The 18162-nt window shown below is 51.7% G+C and overlaps 9 protein-coding genes across 9 annotated transcripts; 3 read left to right on the top strand and 6 right to left on the bottom strand.

Annotated features, from left to right (window-relative positions):
• Positions 1-336: 336 nt before the first annotated feature.
• On the bottom strand, positions 337-1576 carry AA0111_g2554 (hypothetical protein; the record flags this gene model as incomplete). Its single annotated transcript, XM_028648338.1, has 2 exons — positions 337-1411; positions 1515-1576. The coding sequence occupies 2 exons, from the start codon at positions 1574-1576 to the stop codon at positions 337-339; spliced, it is 1137 nt and encodes a 378-aa protein (XP_028510227.1).
• Positions 1577-1864: 288 nt separating this feature from the next.
• Positions 1865-2297, top strand: AA0111_g2553 (hypothetical protein; the record flags this gene model as incomplete). The annotated part of the gene is made up of 2 exons (XM_028648337.1): positions 1865-1991; positions 2122-2297. 2 exons carry the CDS (start codon positions 1865-1867, stop codon positions 2295-2297), a joined length of 303 nt encoding a protein of 100 aa, XP_028510222.1.
• A 149-nt stretch (positions 2298-2446) lies between these two features.
• AA0111_g2552 (Conserved oligomeric Golgi complex subunit 6) lies at positions 2447-4578 on the bottom strand (the record flags this gene model as incomplete). The annotated part of the gene is made up of 2 exons (XM_028648336.1): positions 2447-4237; positions 4285-4578. 2 exons carry the CDS (start codon positions 4576-4578, stop codon positions 2447-2449), a joined length of 2085 nt encoding a protein of 694 aa, XP_028510221.1.
• A 340-nt stretch (positions 4579-4918) lies between these two features.
• On the top strand, positions 4919-7684 carry AA0111_g2551 (Autophagy-related protein 9; the record flags this gene model as incomplete). The annotated part of the gene is made up of 2 exons (XM_028648335.1): positions 4919-5727; positions 5776-7684. The coding sequence occupies 2 exons, from the start codon at positions 4919-4921 to the stop codon at positions 7682-7684; spliced, it is 2718 nt and encodes a 905-aa protein (XP_028510224.1).
• A 579-nt stretch (positions 7685-8263) lies between these two features.
• AA0111_g2550 (60S ribosomal protein) lies at positions 8264-9040 on the bottom strand (the record flags this gene model as incomplete). Its single annotated transcript, XM_028648334.1, has 3 exons — positions 8264-8455; positions 8506-8931; positions 8993-9040. The coding sequence occupies 3 exons, from the start codon at positions 9038-9040 to the stop codon at positions 8264-8266; spliced, it is 666 nt and encodes a 221-aa protein (XP_028510223.1).
• A 773-nt stretch (positions 9041-9813) lies between these two features.
• Positions 9814-10457, bottom strand: AA0111_g2549 (hypothetical protein; the record flags this gene model as incomplete). The annotated part of the gene is made up of 4 exons (XM_028648332.1): positions 9814-9851; positions 9906-9969; positions 10176-10225; positions 10277-10457. The coding sequence occupies 4 exons, from the start codon at positions 10455-10457 to the stop codon at positions 9814-9816; spliced, it is 333 nt and encodes a 110-aa protein (XP_028509914.1).
• Positions 10458-10990: 533 nt separating this feature from the next.
• On the bottom strand, positions 10991-13784 carry AA0111_g2548 (DNA replication licensing factor; the record flags this gene model as incomplete). Its single annotated transcript, XM_028648331.1, has 4 exons — positions 10991-11236; positions 11283-13516; positions 13564-13688; positions 13780-13784. 4 exons carry the CDS (start codon positions 13782-13784, stop codon positions 10991-10993), a joined length of 2610 nt encoding a protein of 869 aa, XP_028509915.1.
• Positions 13785-14124: 340 nt separating this feature from the next.
• AA0111_g2547 (hypothetical protein) lies at positions 14125-15924 on the top strand (the record flags this gene model as incomplete). Its single annotated transcript, XM_028648330.1, has 3 exons — positions 14125-14213; positions 14269-14323; positions 14371-15924. The coding sequence occupies 3 exons, from the start codon at positions 14125-14127 to the stop codon at positions 15922-15924; spliced, it is 1698 nt and encodes a 565-aa protein (XP_028509922.1).
• Positions 15925-16169: 245 nt separating this feature from the next.
• Positions 16170-17847, bottom strand: AA0111_g2546 (hypothetical protein; the record flags this gene model as incomplete). The annotated part of the gene is made up of 2 exons (XM_028648329.1): positions 16170-17709; positions 17759-17847. 2 exons carry the CDS (start codon positions 17845-17847, stop codon positions 16170-16172), a joined length of 1629 nt encoding a protein of 542 aa, XP_028509923.1.
• Positions 17848-18162: the final 315 nt, after the last annotated feature.

Here is an 18162-nt window from a genome sequence, read left to right as displayed (position 1 = left end):
GGATCATATGTCTACGTGCTGACGACACAACATAAGCAAAAAAACAATCCTCCTCCGGGAAGGCTCGAACTTCCAACCTCCTGATAGCCACTGATGTAACAGTCAGACGCGCTAGCCAATTGCGCCACAGAGGATTTGTTGAGATTCAAGAAATAGTACCATTTATATAGGACGGCAACAATGGGCCCTTGACTACCCTGAAGATTGGGCCACGGTCGTCGCATGGTGAGGTGTGTGGAATGAAGTGGGGCAACCAGGTCCGGACCCCCACCACCTCAAATTCCACATCCATATCATCATCGTGATTTCCCATGTATTGTGTCCTATTTGCTGTCGCTATGCCTCCTCTGCGTCATTCTTCAGTACTACTATGCCATAAGGATCTCGATCGACCTCGCTGACGCCAATCTCAAAGTCATCGTCCGCCAATGCCTCTTGTAATTCCTCGTTGTCCTTCTCCTCTTCTCTGACCTTTGTCCATTCTTCTTGCACTGCCTCTTCTAATTGCTCCATCAACACCTCTGCCAAGAAGCCACGCTCAGAATTGCTGTGAAACAAGCTGATAACGACCCTGCCCTTCTCGATCGCCGCAAGCGCCGAGTGATGATCCATCTCGCCTGTGAACAGCAAATCCACATCGAGACCGTTCAATAGGCCTGAGCCTGAGCCTGCACATATGCCTACGCTACGTATCTCAATATCAGAGATCGTCTTGTCCTGTGGTATGGCAATTGGGAAGCCCTTGGGGTTGTTGAGTCCCTTGCCTATGCGATCGAGTAGCGTAGGAAGCGGTTGTGGGTGGTCGAACCTTACGACGCGACCCATACCTGCTCCAGGGTGTGAGGCTAGTGCTGGCGATTGAGGTTTGATGGCTTCGCGCTTGTGAGGAGCTGTGAGTGGGACCGTGGTGGGGGCAGGTAGCTTGCCAAAGCTGAGCATTGGCTGGCTCGGATGATGTTGCAGGGTGAATGTAGGGCGCTTCTTCTTTTCGACAAAGGGGTCATCATCATCTGCGTTTGTGTTGCTTATAGCTTCGGATTGACCGTCTGCATCTGAACCGTCACGAACCGTCTTCGTGCCTGTTACAATATCCGCTAGCCAGTCCCCAAGCCCTCCTGGAGCTGAGTCAAGCGCAGTGTGCGGGCTGTACACACTGATGCCATGGCTAGCAAGGCGTAGTAGCGATTGCTGTTGGGTATCCGCGAGAGTCAAGGACTTTAAGCCTCTGAATATGATAGGATGGTATGCGATGACAATGGAAGAGTTGAGGGCGATTGCTTCGTCGGCGACAGCTTTCGTAAGGTCGATAGTAAGGAGGACGGTGTTTGACTGGCGTCGCGACGGATCGAATGGCGCCTCAAGCAGCAGCCCAGTATTGTCCCAGGAGTTGTCTGCAAGTTCACGGGGGTACCTTTGAATCAGTCAGTACATGATGTTATTTGAATCGCGTAGGGGTCCTGGTCAATTGCTATGCATCGAAGAGGGAACGATGCATTCTATCTAATGTCACTTACAGCTTCTGCATAGCCCTCACCACCGCCTTGGAGAAGGGCGCTGAAGTAGTGGTCGCACTCATAGCGAATCGTCGTGCCGTAGATGCAAACATACAGCTCCCAGATGAACAATTGCAAAGCAAAACTACGCGTGCAGCAATCCCGCCTTAACGCGCCTGTGACCCCTGCAGCTATGCGTCATAGCCCCTCCCCTCTCCAAATCCCGGTCTTTCCCCGTTCGGAAGCCGCATCTTATCAGATCCGAAGATAGGAACACCAAGTCAATATCACATCATCGCCCTATGGATCCGCGACACAAACTTTACAAAACTCTTGATAATCTTGCCATCGAACCAGACACTACGAAAAATATGAGTGCAAGGACGGACGAGGAAGCGACGAACGTGCAGGCAACTTCTGGCGTGACCATGGAGGGACTGGAAAGGAAATTGAAGGAGGGTTTGGGCGCAACCTACGTTGAGATTGAAGATCTGAGTGGTATGTACTAGTTTTTGGTTTCCAATGTTCAAAAACAAGCCAGGAGGGTTGTGTCGTAAACATGGTGTTGAACTAGACAAGTACGGTTTGGCAACTGGTGTCCTCAGCACATACTAACGAACAAGAATAGGCGGATGCGGGCAAATGTATGAGGCCATCATCGTGTCTCCCCAGTTTGCCAAGAAGACCACTCTAGCACGGCATCGGCTAGTCAACTCGACGTTGAAAGAGGAAATTGCGGCGATACATGCGTGGACGCCAAAGTGCCATACGCCAGAAGAGTGGGAGAAGAAGAAACCCCAGTAAAGCGTGGCCACACTGAGTTAGACATTCGAGAGAGCATGAGTACAGACTTGCGCGTCACAAATGATGCAAATGATGAATACGATGCATGAATGAGGTGGAATATCATGATCATTGTCTACTAGCTTGTACATACTTGTCACTGCAGACGTCTAGCTGAGTAGCACCCGTATCTCACCACTGGTACGAGGAAACAAGTCTCTCAACCCGGGCTCCTGCTCCTCGTCTTCCTTGTCTTCATCGTATGTCAGATCATCGGCCGCTATCATCTTGCCCTCCACAATTTCAAAGTCCTCGCAGAATTTGCTAGCCGCTTCTTCAGTGATATTCTGTATCATCTTCCTGTTACGCAGCCGCTTGATGTTTTCCGATGCGTCAATGATAGCTGACGGCAAAAACTCATCCAGCTGCTGACTGGCTGCGACAAGTGCATCTGGCTTGAAAGCTTCCAACTCAGGGATTGTCTTGAGACTTTCTGGCGAATCATCGATCTCCTCAAGAGCATTGAGAAGGGTGACAAGACCAGACTCATGAATCAGGTATTGATGTTGGTAGTCTGTCAACTTTGCAACGTTCTCGTCAATCGTATCGTCAATCTCGCTGACTCGCTCGCTAGCGAAGGCATATGCAGAGAGCACCTCTTTTGCTGCATAGAGGCAATTAATGGCGAAAATGGCGCTGTCCGGCTCTTTCATCTCTTTCTGCAAATTTTCGCAGCCATTCAAGAAAGGATCTAGCGATTCCGCAAGTACAGTCTGGAACCCTTGACCGTTATCCTCCGTTGCGGCAACTGATGTATCGTAGCTCTTTGCGAGAGTTCGAAGCATTTGAAGCGCATCTTCTAGGAACTCGGGAGCAGACAAGTCGGCCGGTGCTACAGCAAGATCGCTTTGCACATTGGCCACGTAGTCCCTCATGTTGGCACGGAATTGCCGCATTGCAGAAGCTTCCAATCCGTCAAATACATCCAAGACATCGGAATCTGGTCCAAGCAGCTTGGCAAAGGTTCCTTTGTAAAAGCCGATCAAGTTTGCGATCTTGTAAGCAAGGGTAGCATCGTCATGGCTTTGAACTACCTGCTCAGTACGCTGCCTTAGGAGACGAGCCACGCCTGTGAGATCGCGGCTGACGAGCTGGTTCAAAGCTTTTCGTCCGTCAAAGACTTCTGCATCTTCTTCACCTCTCAGCCAAGGTTCGCTTTCAAGACCTGCTTGAATGGAACGCTTGATTTCATCGCCATCTGAGATGAAGAGGTTCTCGAGTGCCTCCCTCTCCGATACAGTCGTTGAGTGAGCCCATGCAAGCATGTCTCCGACGTAGCGCAGTGGGTCGTGAGCATGGAATTCGATTGGTTTGGTGGCTATATGCTCTTCTGAAGTCGATCCAGTCAACGCAGCATGGAACGAGTCGGACAGAATGGCTTCTCGTGCCTCGGCGAAGGAGTCAAGACAACTTTGGAATAGTGTGGGACGTTCGGCTAGCACGCGCAAAGACCGGCGCACAGAAGCACTAATCTGCGGGTTTTCTAGATCCAGTGTCTTGAACTCGCGTTGGATCCACCGATATAGCTTCTGGAAGGCTGAGTTGAGTTGCTTGGAGCTCTGTTCTAGCACCTCCAAGCCCAATCGTTGGTCTTCGGTTCCGAGCAGCACTTGGCAATCGTGATGTATTTTCTTTACGCGGGTCAAGACTTGGAAGAAGTCTTCGTTGACAGGCTCAGCAGTGGATGTCAGAGTAGTGGCGTCTTCTTCAGATATCAGGAAGTGGGTGCTAAAGGCGTTCAAGATCTGCTGCTTAGATTCGACCTGCTTCCTTTGAGTGATGAGGCTTGTGGCTTCTTCCAAGACAGGTCCAGTCTCTCTGTTGGCAGCCTCAATGTGACCGCGCATATCAGCGCAATAAGTGTTCAAGCTACTGATAGCACTTCCGATACGTTTGAGTTGCTAGTGGAGCTTAGTTGATGTTTTCAGCAGTTCGTGTTGCAACATACTTCGGCAACCTGACCAAAGTCCTTGATGATCTCGCCATTGCACTCGATGACCTCCTTCTGCACATCTAGACGCAACTGACGTCGTGTCTCGGCAGTGTTCTGCACTCGACGTGCATCCAGAGTTTCCAAGGCATCGCGGATCTCTAGATCTGCGTATGATGCAGAGAGCACACTGGTGATCCTGCTCGAGAGGGCATTTGTACCTCGCGACGCGGGGGCTACAGAGGGAGAAGACGGAGAGGTGCCATTCTGAGAAGCGGGAGTTGCCCGGTCCTGGAAATAGCTCACGGACATGACTGGATGGGTGTTGTGACTTTGGGCCCAGAAAGGTGGCATATCGGGCTGACAAGGGGCAAGTGCAGCCGAGCCTTATCGATATCGGTCGCGTCACCTGCGTGACTGCCATGTGCCCTAGGATAGCCGCAACCATCTCTCTTCCTAATCGCTATCACGCTGAAATGATCACTGACTAGGTTTACGTCAGTGCTCATGGAGGCTCGTCTTGACTCTTGGGGATCACGTCTTCGGTCCTCTGACCACTCTGCCATCCTCCAAACACGCTTGACCCAGCGCAGCACAGCACAGCACGGCCACGCGCCCCGCCGCTGCCTGAGCGCATCACTATACATCAGCCATGATGGCCTCCAACCTCCTGTCTAGGCTACTTCCTTCTGCTTCAGACGAAACATACGAACGCGAACCCCTCACCGCCCACGCCCACGCCCGCCGCGACTCCACCTCGACCGAGGAGCGCCACGAGATGGACATTGACGAGGAGAACTTTGAGGCTCGCTTCGAGGAGCAAGACCTGGCACACCTGCTCGAGGAGGCCTCTTCAAGCCAGATGACGGCTGAGAGTCGCGCCGTCTCTCCCGAGGCCAAACGCAACGCTCCGCCCGGCATCAATACCGCGAGTCGCATGCCAGCTTGGAGACAGCCAGCTCCAGCTCGCACCGTACCGCTAGATGACGACGACGACGTACCACAGTCTTTGCTTCTCGAAGGAGGACACGAGCCTGGGCCAAGTTCGACCCAGCGCAATCAAGGCCTCCCCATGCCAGTGCCTGGCCCAGCCACGCGGCAGACACGGGCACAATGGAATGCCACCCGAACACAGCAGCGGCTGCACGATGAGGATAGGAGCGGCCCATCTTCACGGCCGTGGGGACATACCAGTAGACCCGGTCACTTTGTAGCCGACCGAAAGGAGAAGGCCATGTGGCTGTGGGTCAATCAGACGGACTTGGACAACTACATGACCGAGGTCTACGAATACTATGTCGGCTGCGGAATATACTCGATCCTTCTGAGACGAGCTCTAACGCTCGCGCAAACTGCTTTTGTAGTCGGATTCATGACGTTCCTTGGCTGGTGTATTGACTACTCCAAGCTGTCAGAGAGCAACAAGATGAGCCAGGTCTTGGTGCCCAAGTGCGCTGCGAGGTGGGTCATCCAATTCTGTGAACACGGTTCTAGACTGACATGATATAGAATCCATGGTTTTTGGATATTCGCCCTCTGGCTCTTCCTCATCTACTGGCTCTACTCATTCTACACCCTAGTCACAGACGTACCCCGACTTCGAGCCATGCACGACTTTTATCACTATCTTCTCGATATTCCCGACCGCGACATACAAACGATACAGTGGCAGCAGGTGGTGACACGCATCATGGCATTACGGGACTTGAACTTGGCGACTGCATCGAATCTATCCCCACAGACGCGCAAGTTGCTCGATTCAAAAAGCAGGCAGCGACTAGATGCTATTGACATCGCGGGTCGTCTCATGCGTCGTGACAATTACCTGATCGCTTTATTCAACAAAGAGATATTGGATGTCACTGTTCCGCTTCCCTTTATTGGTGATCGGTACATCTTCTCGGAAACAACTAGGTGGCACGTCAACCTCGCCATCATGGACTTCGTCTTTAGTGGACCAAACGGCCAGTTCAACCCCGATTTTCTCAAGGAGCGCAACCGCCGAGAGCTGGTTAAGAGGTTAAAAACCCGTTTCTTCTGGACCGGTATCATTAGTATCCTATGCGCACCTGCCGCTGTAGTATTCGTGCTTGCATCATACATGTTCAAATACTTCACTGAGTATCACAAGGACCCTGGCCAACTCAGCAATCGCGATTTCACCACGTTTGCTCAGTGGAAGTTCCGCGAATTCAACGAGCTTCCTCATTATTTTGCCCGCCGCCGTAATATGGCCTATCCGTACGCAAATCTCTACCTCGCCCAATTCCCTAAAGACAAGACCGAACAGGTCTCCTCGTTTGTAGCTTTCATCGCGGGAGCCTTTGCGTTTGTCCTCGTGGTGTTCACACTACTTGACTCAGAGTTGTTCCTCAACTTTGAGATCACACCTGGAAAGACTGCTATCTTCTGGATCGGTATCCTTAGTACAATTTACCGCGTTGCACGTGGGAGCAGCCCTCAGGATGATCAGGTCACAGATCCATCCTACTATCTCAACCATGTCATCTACCACACGCGCTACGAGCCAGAGTCGTGGCGTGATAGGTTACACACGGACGAGGTTCGCGCCGAATTCGCTCAACTGTACCAGCCCAAGATCCTCATCTTTGCCGAAGAGATACTCAGCATGGTCATTACTCCTTTCCTCCTCATCTTCCGGTTGCCCAAATGTAGCGATCGTATTGTTGACTTCTTCCGTGAATTTTCGATTGTAGTCGACGGCCTGGGTGTAACATGTTCCTACTCCATGTTTCCATCTACAAAAACCACACGCAACGCCAACAATATTCCCGCGAACGGAACTGCAGCCCCAAGAGAAGATCCGGATCTTCGAGAAGACTATTTCATGGCTAAAGACAACAAGATGATGGCATCATACTACGGCTTCTTGGACACGTACCAGAACTCTGGGCGTGGCTACAATGGTCGTCTTCAAGGACGAGGCCAGTTTAATCCTCCACCACAGTTCCCGAATAACTTCGGCTCCATGTCACAGACCGCTCAGCCAATAGAGATGGGCGCAAGAGGGACAAGTAGAGGTCCGACTGGACGCCAGAATCTCCAGCAGAGGACACCAAGACATAGAACAGGTACTAGGGATGAGCCCATGAATTCTGTTCTCCTCGATCCTCACCACCAACCCTCTTCTGCGTCGGTGCTGCGCGGTTCGCCACGCCAAGCGCCACATGGCAGGTATCGAACACCTCTCCAAGCAGTTCCGGATGCACCTGGACCATCGAATACACGTATTGAAGAGGAAAGCACACTGGGCGACTCTTGGCGAACAAGTCGCCTTGCGCAGGATGACGAGGAAGAAGAGGAGGAACCAGGCAATAACCGTGGAGGTGTACTACAGCTCTTGCAGCAGTTTTCTCGTGCACAAGCTGAGGGACGAGGTGCTGGTGTTGGTGTCTAGATTCTATTTTTGTATTGCATTTGCCTCTCGTCATATTGAGGATGGAATGGCGTTTGGCAACGGGCGTTGTTGGGCTGGAAACTTATACCACAAGTCATACGCATATTACAAGTAGAAATCGATTGCAATTGTTCAATTACAAGAGTGACGTCACTACCAATCATAGATGGCAACTGCTGATCGCCGTTAAGACTTGCTTCCATTTGCAGGTGACGTACATGTCCATTGTTATTACTTTTCTGATGAATGTGCAAACCCGAGGCGGAGATTACGGCCTACAGATTTAAGATACGTTTTCCATGTCCGGATGTATCAAACATCAAAAACAGAATTCCTCCTATGTCAAGACAGTGTTAGGTTACCTGTAAAAGATTCATGAATACGAGCATATTGAACAGAGAGGTTGTTGTATCATTTGTCATTGTCCGGCTGTGTCTGGTTGTTCTCTACAGTTACACGCCGCAGATATTCATCCTCCAGCCTTCATCCACAACTGATGAAGAAAGCAAATCACGCCGTAACCGAATTCCCATTGGACCCATGATCGTCATGCACACAACTCATCTCTCAATCCTGAACCTAAGCAGAGGCCTCGAAAGCGGAAGGGAAGCGACGGATGTTGTCGGCAAGGTTACCCTTGTTGCGGAGGAACTGGACGTAGGCACCGTCAATCTTGACCTTGCCCTCCTGGCGGAGGTCAATGTACTCCTGGCGCTTGAGAGGAGTGAAACCCCAGTTCTTGGAGACGATGATCTTTTGGCGACCAGGGAACTGCCAGCTAGTTAGCCTCATGTCATTCTGCAATCGTGAATTAAACATACCTTGTACTGGCAACGCCTGAGAGCCTCGAGAGCGACAGCGCGGTTAGAGTCCCTAGTCCGGACGGACATGAGAATCTGGCCGATGTTGACACGAGCGACAAGACCGTTGGGCTTGCCGAAAGCACCACGCATACCGGTTTGCAATCTATCGGCACCAGCGCAAGACAACATCTTGTTGATACGGACGACGTGGTAGGGGTGGACGCGGACACGGAGATGGAAAGATTCCTTTCCACCGTTCTTGACGAAGTACTTGTTGGCGCAAATACGGGCGGCCTCGAGCGCCTCGGAGGACAGCTGCTCGTACTCGTTGGAGACCAAGTGAATGCAGAGCGGGAAGTCGTCTACGTTGGCCTTCTTGCGACCAAGGTCGAAGATGCGGATCTTGGCATCGGGGACACCACGGTTGAACCTGCTCTTGGGGTACTACAGCCCAGTCAGTCTATTGTCCTCCTCTCGCGCATTTCCCAGTCGGATTCTGACGTACGGGCTTGTTCTTGCAGTAGCGGTAGCAACGGGCGGGACGGCGGGCCATTGTGACGGTATTTCCTGCTGTGAATCAATGAGCGGATGTCCGGAGTCGTCGAAAGAGAGGGCGAGCGCAAACTGGTGCAGCTGTCAGTAACACGTCTACCGGCGGTGAGCGATGCGGCGGCCGTACGTACCTTACCCTATATATGACCTTGGTGTTAGTGGGAGGTGTCTGAGGCGAAGGCGAAAGGGAAGTCGTGATGGATTGCTAAGCGGAATATTGACGTACGCACGGACCCTGTGTGGGCAAGCACCCCCAGCCGGATTTCAAAGCACAGCAACGCCACAGCCCGCCCGAGCAGCGAGCTGCGAATGTGCAATTCTGGGGCCGCGTACAGCGATCTCTATAGCCGATACGGCGCATGTTTCAACAAGGTACGTGCAACATGGAATCCAGAAATGTTCTTCGTAATCACAATCGCAATCCATGGATGAGTGTGACCAATACTCAACATGCTGTGCACTCGGGAGTGCAAAATGCACACGTCGTACTTGAGACCTGCTACAGTCCCTTCGCCAGATTTGCACTGCATCTTGATGCATCCATGGCTTCTTCACAGATGAGTCGATGCATAATGGTCTTCAAGAGCTCGGTCCGTAAGCACTAGCAAGGCGGAGTGGGAACCTGTCTTGGAAGAGTCACGTCACAAAGTGCAGATTTGGACAGTCATTATGGCTCATGAATCTTGTGGCATTCATTGGATATCATCATGGGTCGAGCTTGCGCTACGCCCTAGGTATCATGTCTAACTGTTTCCTTTCCATTGCCATGGCACTCTAGTTCTCGGTGTTCTGGCTCAAGATGTCGGAGTCACCTGTCAATTTGTCAGCGGGCTGTGTTTGATGTGACCAGAAGATAAGATACATACCGGCATCGAGGATGGACATGACGGAGCAGCGGAAGAGCTTACCGCAAGCGGTGCCCAACTCAATCTAACTGGTATTAGCTGATAGCTCTCCGAAGCCATGTTCAGACCTCTTCTCAGAGCCAGCCCTCGAAGTATACCCAGCACCAAAGAGCTCGTCGTCGTCACGTTCTGTGTACATTCTGATACATCCTGAAACCGTGGAATAACGAGCTCCATAGCGTACAAGGTATCTTGTCGTTAGGCAATGAGAGTGGACGGGGGTGTACGTACGTTGTTACCGGAGAAGTGGTGGACGGAGGTCTTGGACAACATGGCGTAGTCTGTCTGGAATTAGCGATTGCTCGTACAGAACAGATGACAGTGTTCCTTACACTCGAGCTCAGACTTCCTCAGGGGAGGGGTGTTTCCGGCGATGATGACGAGCTTGGCCTTGCCAGTTCGCAGGCTCTTGAGGGTGGACTTGTAGCCGAGGGTGACCTTACCGGACTTCATCACAAGCGCAAGGCGCGAGTTGATGGAGTCGGCGGTTCTCTTGTTCTTCTTGGGGGCCATCGTTGCTCGTAGGAAGTCGAATGTGGTATTCCTAAGGGTTGTTGAGCTCCGGTCGTTGTTGGTTGATCGTAGGAATTGGGGCAGTCGCGCGAAAATTGTGTGGGCAAATCTTGGCGCGCTAGCCATTAGCGCAACTCCAGTGGGCGAACAATGGACACAGCATCTTCTTGTGATGTTACGGATCGACTTGACTATTGATGTGGTGACTGGAAAATTACTTGTTAAGTGGGTTGGAATAAGTGGCCATGATGTGTTCTCCCCAGGTCACCGCAACAGTGTATATGAGCATTATGTACCATAGTGAAGGCAGGATAGTCATATGTTTGATTCAGATGTTCTCTAGCTGAGAGTGGCCATACAAACACCTAGCTCACAGTACTACGTAGAAAAATTCGAGCATAAATACAACGCTATCCAACATGGTATCATTGCACTTTGACACGCCATCAATTAAGACGCATCCACCAAACTCCTTCTTTCAACACATCTACTAGGCTTCATCATAAGGAAACTCTGACAACAGGAAGCCCCGTTTATGCCGCTGCTCTTTGCGCCTGTCGTCCTCCTCGGGTCGGAGCCCCAACAGCGCCAGGTCTGTTCAAAGTGTACTTTGCGAAAGCCCTTGCCAATGCCTTCTTTGCGCTGACCTTTTGCGACCCAACGAAAGAGTCGACAGCAACAGCAATGGCACGGTCAATATCCACCGACGCAACGTAGTCGGAGAGACGCATCTTGCAGAAGGACTCTGCAATACGTAGGATAGCTTCGAGATGACGGACCTGTAGTTGTGAGTAGGTGCTTTGTTAAAATGAGTTGTGTACTTACGGTGATAGGGTAGGCTCCAGTTGCCATAGACTCTCGGCGCATGTCTGCGAATAGACGTGCAATCTTGTCTTGTTCAATCTGGTAGAGCTTGGGCCTGCACTTCTCCCTCGCGTAGAGAATGTACTTCCTCAGAAGATCTTGAGGGATTTCACCCTCTTTTATCGGAGCGTCACCATCAACTTCCATTTGGTCGTCGCCGTTCTGCGTCGCTTTCGACTTGTCAGAGTACCCGTATGCTGAGTTAACAAGAGGATGAGCACGGCCGTGAGAGTTCACAACGAACTTGGCTAGTCGTTCATCCTCCGCTGGGTCAACAGTATCGCGTACAACACATAGAATGTCGAATCGAGAGAGAATAGGTTCGGTAAGCTCGACATTTTGCGAGAAAGGAATCGTAGAGTTGTATCGACCACCAATAGGGTTGGCAGCTGCTACAATCGAGCAGCGAGCTTGAAGGGTTGTGACAATACCAGCTTTCGAAATGGAGATAGTCTGTTGCTCCATGGCCTCGTGGATGGATGTTCGGTCCTGGTCGTTCATCTTGTCAAACTCGTCGATAAGACAAGTACCTTTATCAGCAAGTACAAGCGCACCACCCTCGAGAGTCCACTCGCTTGTCATAGGATCCCGACGGACGGAAGCGGTAAGACCAACGGCGGAAGCACCCTGACCTGTTGCGAAGACAGCACGATGGGCAGTTTTCTCGACATATTTGAGAATCTGAGACTTGGCGGTACCAGGATCTCCAAGCAGCAGAACGTTGATGTCGCCACGAATGGAGTGGCGACCAGGAGCTTCTTTGCTGACACCTCCGAAGAGGGAGAGTGCCACGGCAGTCTTGATGTCAGTATGTCCGTAGATACTCGGAGCGATCGAGTTGATAACCTTGTCCACGATACGAGGATCCTTGGACAATCGTCGAATCTCCTTCTCATCATCTTCGGTCAACCGGAAACCAGCCAGTTGGTCATGCGATTTGACTACGTAGTTTGCCTCAAGAATCGTCGCAAAGACGGGGAAACCATTCTTGTTGTTCAGGGCAGCATCGTAGTTGTTACGGTAGATACCGGTGACTTCGATTTCCTCACCGGGCTTTGCAGAGTCTATCAGATCCCAGAGAAGGATGACTTCGCGGTGACGAGGCAAACGTCCCGCTGGCACAGTCCCTGGAGACTCTTGCAGGGTAAGTTTCTGGTAGTTTCGGTAGACCGTACGCTCGGAGTTGACCGTAAATGGACCACGTGACTGGCAGTTCTGGCAGAAGGAGATTTTCACCTCAACGTTGGAATCCTGGTGGAAGGGACCCAGAGTAACGCCACATTTGGTACAGTCAAACTTGACGTACTTCAATTGAGGGAAAACTCCGCTTCGGCGGGTGACAACTCCACTGACACGAACCAGACTGTTAAGATGTGATTGACGGAGCTGGCGCAGAGTATACTGAACAGGCACGTCCGTGATGCGAACGTGAATCTCGGAATGGATGCGCTCGTAATCCGGGTAGTGGAGGAGGGCAACTTCCATAGCTACCTGATCGAAGATCTTCAACATCTCCGTCGGGGTATTGGCTAGCCAATATGCCAGTGTCGCCTTCTGTTCGGCAAGGTGGTCGAATGACACCTCTAGAGACTCTGCGTTGACCTCACCCAATGTCCGAATGCGGGCTCCGTATACTGAATGACCCTGCTCGTCGGTGTATTCTGTGAGGAAAGACTTGAACTCGCGCGCAATGGTCCTGGCGACTTGAGGTTGGGCCACCCAATCCGTCAATGTGTTGGCTTTTACATCGGTAAGCGCCTCAAGCGTCAACTCCTCGTTCATGATATCGTCAGTCATGTCCATATCGTCTTCTTCGTCGTAGCGGTTTCTCCGAACGCGGCGGCGCCCCGTTCCCATCAAACCTGCCAGGCCATCCTGCTCGTCTTCGTCTGGTAGGAAAGCAGCGGGCATGCGGCGTCTTGCCTCTCTATCACGAGCGTTGAGTCGTGCATCAAGCTCCCGCCTCTGAGCAAGACTAAGCTCTTCGTAATCGCCCTCATCGTCAATACCCTGGCCTTCGTAGGCATCGTTTTCTCGGGCTGCGTAGTCGTTTTCGAAATCGTCTGCGAACAGATCAATTCCTTCTGCCTCTTCTGCATCTTCGTCGAGGTCGTCTACATCGCGAATGATGTCGTCATCGTCGAGCATGTCTGCATCGTCATCTTGGGGGAGCATGGGGGGAGACGAGGCCATTGCTGTGCTTGTTTAGCCATTGTTGTGTCGCATATTTCGTCGCACTCACGGCTGGATGGCGGATGCGCCGCTGAAGAAGGCAGATCTTCGTCATCTCGTGCGCGTTTATTGTTTCTGCTGCTGGGGCCTAGCCCACGGTTTGCGGACGACATATTGGAGCGAAGTGGTGGTGAACTGATGTTTGTTAGTGTCTTGTTGTTGATGGTAAAGAGGGGCTCGAGTCGTTGCTTGGCCTACGAGTATCGTGGAAATCTGAGACACTTACCTCATAGTCGCTTAAAGCACGGTTCTTTTCATATACCACCGAGACAGATCAAGGTGATATGGAGTTGCAGAGCGGGGTTGAGGGTGGGAGAGAAGGGGTTGTAAGGGCCAGCAACACGCCCGCGTCGCGCTTTCCTTTTCCACGCGTAAAGTGGTTTCGCGGTGGCCAATCAGCGGCCACGCGCATCCAGCGCCTTCATCACCGCTCACCAGAGTTTACGACCTGCAACCACTACAACCGATTTAATTTGGCGCAGGATCTTGTGTTTTGACAATTCGTTGGTTGTTCCTCGACTCCAAATAACACTTCCTTCCGGATAGGTTTATCACTCGTTGCATCGCAAACATGGCCGAGTCACAGTCCACAGCCATGTCCTCGAAGCCACGCACGAGCAGCATATCGCAAGCATCAGAAAGCTCGCAAACAGCAGCCGAGTACGTGTCTCCCGTAGCTCTGCTCTGTACGTGACAACTAACAGTATACCACCAGTTTTATCAAAGAACAACTCAGCCTCGAAGCAGAAGCACGCGAGGCTCTTCCATACGTCAGTACATATGCCGCCTCGATTGCGCGTTGACTTACAAGATGTAGCAATTCGACACCTGCACACGCGATCTCGGCCCTCTCCGCCAGAGCCTCTACGCATGCCTTACGTGTAACCCGGCACCAGCATCGTCCGCTCAGCAGTACACCCCAGCAGGCGTCTGCTACTCGTGTTCGATCTCGTGCCATGGCGAACATACTCTTGTTGAGCTGTTCAACAAGCGGGACTTCATATGCGATTGCGGAACTACTAGGATACCGGACATGACGCCTTGCACGCTCCGGCTGAACGCGGAGACTGGACGGAAAGGCGACGTGACGGGTGAGGAGCCAGCAAAGACGAACAAGTACAACCAGAACTTCAGGAATAAGTTCTGTGGCTGCGGCGAGGACTATGACCCCAATCAAGAGAAAGGCACAATGTTCCAGTGCCTTGGGCTTGGAACTTGCGAAGAGGGCGGCTGTGGCGAAGACTGGTGGCACCCTGAGTGCCTGGTAGGCTTCACTCGGGCTGAGTATAGCAAGATGATAGAGAAGCCGAACATTGACGACACGGCTGGTACGAAAGATGCCATGGAGACCGACAAACCTGCGACAGATGGAAATAAGAACAATGAACACACAGATGTAAAAGCGCCTCCGAATTCAACGGATATTGCGGCTGCAGTGGCAAGTGGTGGTGGAGTTGACGGAAACGACATTGCAGGAGATGCTGGTGCTCAAGAGGACGATGACCCACCACTACCTCCAGGTTTTCCTGAGGAGGACGACTTCGATCACTTCATCTGCTACAAGTGTGTTGCGACAAACCCTTGGATCAAGCAGTACGCTGGTTCAACTGGATTCCTACCACCAGTCTTCCACGACAAGACTATCGCGCTTTCTCATGCACAAAAGTCCACAGTATCAACTTCAGAGCACATGAACGGCGATTCTAAGAAACGCAAAGCTTCCGACGAAGACGAAGAGGAACAGACAGCAAAGCATCTCTCAGCACCCGCTCCGGCTAAGCGCCAAAAGTCTGAAGACCCAAGCGGCACGCTTTCCAGCATCCCCGAGGATACCAAGACACTTCCTATAACACCAAAGAAGCCGGAAATGCCAAAGCACGCTTCACTCCCTTCTTTGCCCGAAGCTGCTCTCACAACACCCTTCTCTCTCTTCCTCAAGCCTGACTTCCGCGACTATCTATGCCACTGTGATGCCTGCTATCCCCAACTTAAAGCTCATCCTCAACTCCTAGAAGAAGAAGACACCTACGAGCCCCCCGTATCTGAAGAGGGCGAGGAAGGTGGACAGTCAGTTGGCACAGGCAGTATTCTTGATCGTGGCGAAGCAGCATTCAACAACATGGACCGTGTACGTGCTATTCAGGGTGCAATGGCATATGCGCACTTAAAAGACAAGGTTTCGGCGTTCTTGAAACCTTTTGCTGAGTCGGGTCAAGCTGTTGGTGCAGAAGATGTCAAAGCGTATTTTGAGAAGCTGAGAGGTGACGCGCAGGGTATTCAGGAGGCTGCTGGTGAAGCGAAAGCAAGCAGGGATGATGGAGATGACGGTGGAGCTGGAGGGGATGGGAGGAAGGAGCAAAGTGGGTATTGAGCGTATATTCGTCTCTTCGAACGGATACCGAAATTGGTTTCAAGGTTCGTAGGAACGCATATCCCACTAGGGAGTCATGAGCACAGCTTTGCGGATCTGGGCGTAGTTGCTATACAAATCAGATGACATTATCGAATCTTGGGTATCAAATTAAAGCTACATTCTTTTCCTTGCAAACCAGCGCAATCAATCATTTTAACAAAATACAGGAAAACATGCTAAACATCACTCCCTTGACTGGCCGCTCAAGCCGTCACGGTTACAGTGGTCGTCTCCTTGACTGTCTCTTTTTCCGTTGCCGTCGCAGTAACAGTCACGGTAAATACCTGACTTGGTGGTATCGGTGTGATGATTAATGGGCCTTCCGATGTTGTCGATGAGGGCTCTGGCTCTGGCTCTGGCGACGCAGAAGATGGCATATCTGTAGGTGCTGGCGGTGTTGGCACGGCGTCGGATGTCGATGCAGTTACCTCTGGAGGTGGCGCAATAGAGGATGAGAGAGAGGGCTGCGAGGAAGCCTCTGGAAGTGATACCACGGGTGAAGAAGATGTGGTTGGTTGCGCAGAACTTTCAGGGGCACTTGAAGTGGTCGGTGTGATGGAGGATGCCATCGCGGGTGGTGTAGGTGAAGGCGCAGGAATTTTGGACATCGAAGACGATGGCGCGGGCGCCGTGGGCGTTGGCTCCGCTACCTCCGAAGAGGAACTTGCGATTGAAGATGATGGGGCCATCGAACTGGAAAGAACTGGCTCTGGCATCGCGGAAGAGACAGGCGTCTCAGGTGCCTGGCTAGGTTGCGGTGTTGGCGTTGGCATGACCGTGGTGTATGATGTTACAATCACTACAGGCGGTACTTGAAGAGATGCTGACGGAGATACTTCAGCTGGAGCATTCGATGGAGACGGTGTAGGTGCACCAGCCACTTCTGATGATGATGAAGAAGAAGCTACAGAAACGGACTCTTGCGCTTCGGATGGCATAGCTGACTCCTGTGCAGGTGTTTGGGGTGGCTGAGATGTTGCATAAATTGTGGTGTATTGTGTGACGACGATGCGCGATGTTACATCTACGGCATCCGATGCAGTCTCGGAAGGTACAGCAGCTGTTGGCGAGCCGGACGATATGGGAAGTGGGAGTGCCAGAGAAGTTGAATTGACCAGAGGTGTGGAGGATGACGCCTGTACAACCGACTCGATCACGGAAGGAGCACTTGTAATCACCGAACTAGCAGTAATATTGGCAACCGGCAAACTTGAAGATACTGCCGCGGGATGGGTGAAGCCAGGCAAGCCTCCAGTGGTCGAAGCTGGGATCGCGCTTGTCGCCGATGCAGTAGGAGTAGCAAGCGAAGTAGACGTCTGCTCCTCTATGGGCGAGTAAGTGAACAGTGGAATCTGCCGACTTGTCTCGCTAGCTGTCTTGTTATCAACCGCCCCTACTGAACTCGACAGAATTCCAGTTTTGATGGCGGACGAGATTGGCACACTGACGCTTTCTGTTGGCGTAGGTTCCGGACTTTGTGTGACTGAAGTAGTGGCTACTGCGCTTGAACTCTCCTCGGTACTTGGCAAAGCTGATGGCGTGATATACGAGGTAGAGAAGACTGTCTGTGGATCTTGTGTTACAAGTGGTTTCCCGTCGGGGAGGACGAAAGTGATAGCTGGTGCTATCGAAGTCAAAATGGTTTGTTGGATTGGCTCCACTATAATAGCAGTTTCTGCTTCCGCAATTTGTTGTGTTGATGTTGAAAATGCGGCAGAGGTAGTGTTAGCATAACTCGTAAAGCTGTACGAAATCAGTGACTATTCTCGCAATATTCGAGTGAGCTTCTTACAATTGCCTCCGTTGATGCTTGGGGACCGGCCCGGCGATTATTGATGTTGAATAAGCTGCCAGCAGCAGAATAGTGGAGAAGATAGCCATCGTCAAGACGACACTTTATTAGGAGTGGATGAACGAAGGAAAGACGGCGCTTGCAGTCAAGATGGAAAAACGATGGACTGAAGGACAAGACTGAGATAGTGAACGATTAAGAGAAACGATCGACAAGGAGAAACAGACGGCAAGGAAAGAGAACAAGGAAAAGAACGAGAATCGTTCGTCTCAAGCAAATCACAGTCTAGACGTTCAGATGGCTACGGTGAGGGCCTCACTGCTGAGCGGGCTGGCAGCGGGTTTTGAAGCTGCATTAGCCGCCATGAGCACGGTTTGAGTATACAATGGAACAAAGAGTAGTAC

The sequence above is a fragment of the Alternaria arborescens genome (genome assembly GCF_004154835.1).
Source record: "Alternaria arborescens strain FERA 675 chromosome Unknown contig_4, whole genome shotgun sequence".
NCBI lineage: Eukaryota > Fungi > Ascomycota > Dothideomycetes > Pleosporales > Pleosporaceae > Alternaria > Alternaria arborescens.
The sequence above is the reverse complement of the archived record's forward strand: the minus strand, read 5'-3'. Positions and strand labels throughout refer to the sequence as shown.